General features: G+C 45.8%; 1 protein-coding gene across 1 annotated transcript in view; it reads left to right on the forward strand.

Moving 5' to 3' along the window:
- Positions 1 to 376: 376 nt before the first annotated feature.
- The window catches only part of ASAH1 (N-acylsphingosine amidohydrolase (acid ceramidase) 1), a 15586-nt gene continuing 15279 nt past the window's right edge, over positions 377 to 683 (forward strand). The window contains exon 1 of the mRNA XM_010002509.1: positions 377 to 462. Within this exon, the coding sequence (XP_010000811.1) occupies positions 377 to 462 (86 nt within the window). The remainder of the gene's footprint in view (positions 463 to 683) is intronic.

Consider the following 683-nt stretch of genomic DNA (forward strand, 5'->3'; position numbering starts at 1 on the left):
TAAAGTACCGGTGTGGACCCTGTAGGAAAGATTTTCCAACAGGAGCACATCAGAATAGTCGTAGTCAGAGAAACTGGTACTGGAGGATGTTCACTATTTTTCAATTTAGTATGTCTTTACTGATGAAAAAGCTAAACCAAAAGTACAACTTGTTGCTACCATACATACTCACTGTATGTTTCCTCATACTGAAAGTATACGTTTTTATTGTAAGTTATTTGGAGTATGCCCCTTATGCTGGCTTGTACTTACTACAGCAAACACGTCAGCCCTGTATTGTCAAGGTGCTTGGACTGATGCGTCTCATCCCCTCTGTTTCTCATTATGTTAGACTGTGTCTCCAGCTGCCTCCTCCCTGCGTTCTGAAGCAGACAAGATGGAGAAAACTGTTTCCGAAAGCAGCCGCCTGCCTCGCATGGCTCATTACCATAAAACCTGCCCAAAACTTCCCAAGGACACAGAGTAATTGAAAATCACAGCATTGAAGGAGGGAAAACCGGTGGCACAGGTTTGCTCTGAAGTGCTCAGAGTGGCGATTTTATTTTCGGTTATCTCGTGTGGAACTTCCCTCTCTTTCCAAGTATGACTGAAAGTCAAAGCTTCTGCTTTAATAAAAATAAAAAGGGCAAGGGCACAGGCGGGAAGACCCTGCCGGGGGCAGCAGGGCCCGGGCGGGGGCGGCA

The sequence above is a fragment of the Chaetura pelagica genome, unplaced genomic scaffold (assembly GCF_000747805.2).
Source record: "Chaetura pelagica isolate M959 unplaced genomic scaffold, ChaPel_1.0 scaffold67, whole genome shotgun sequence".
In the NCBI taxonomy this organism is placed as follows: Eukaryota; Metazoa; Chordata; class Aves; order Apodiformes; family Apodidae; genus Chaetura; species Chaetura pelagica.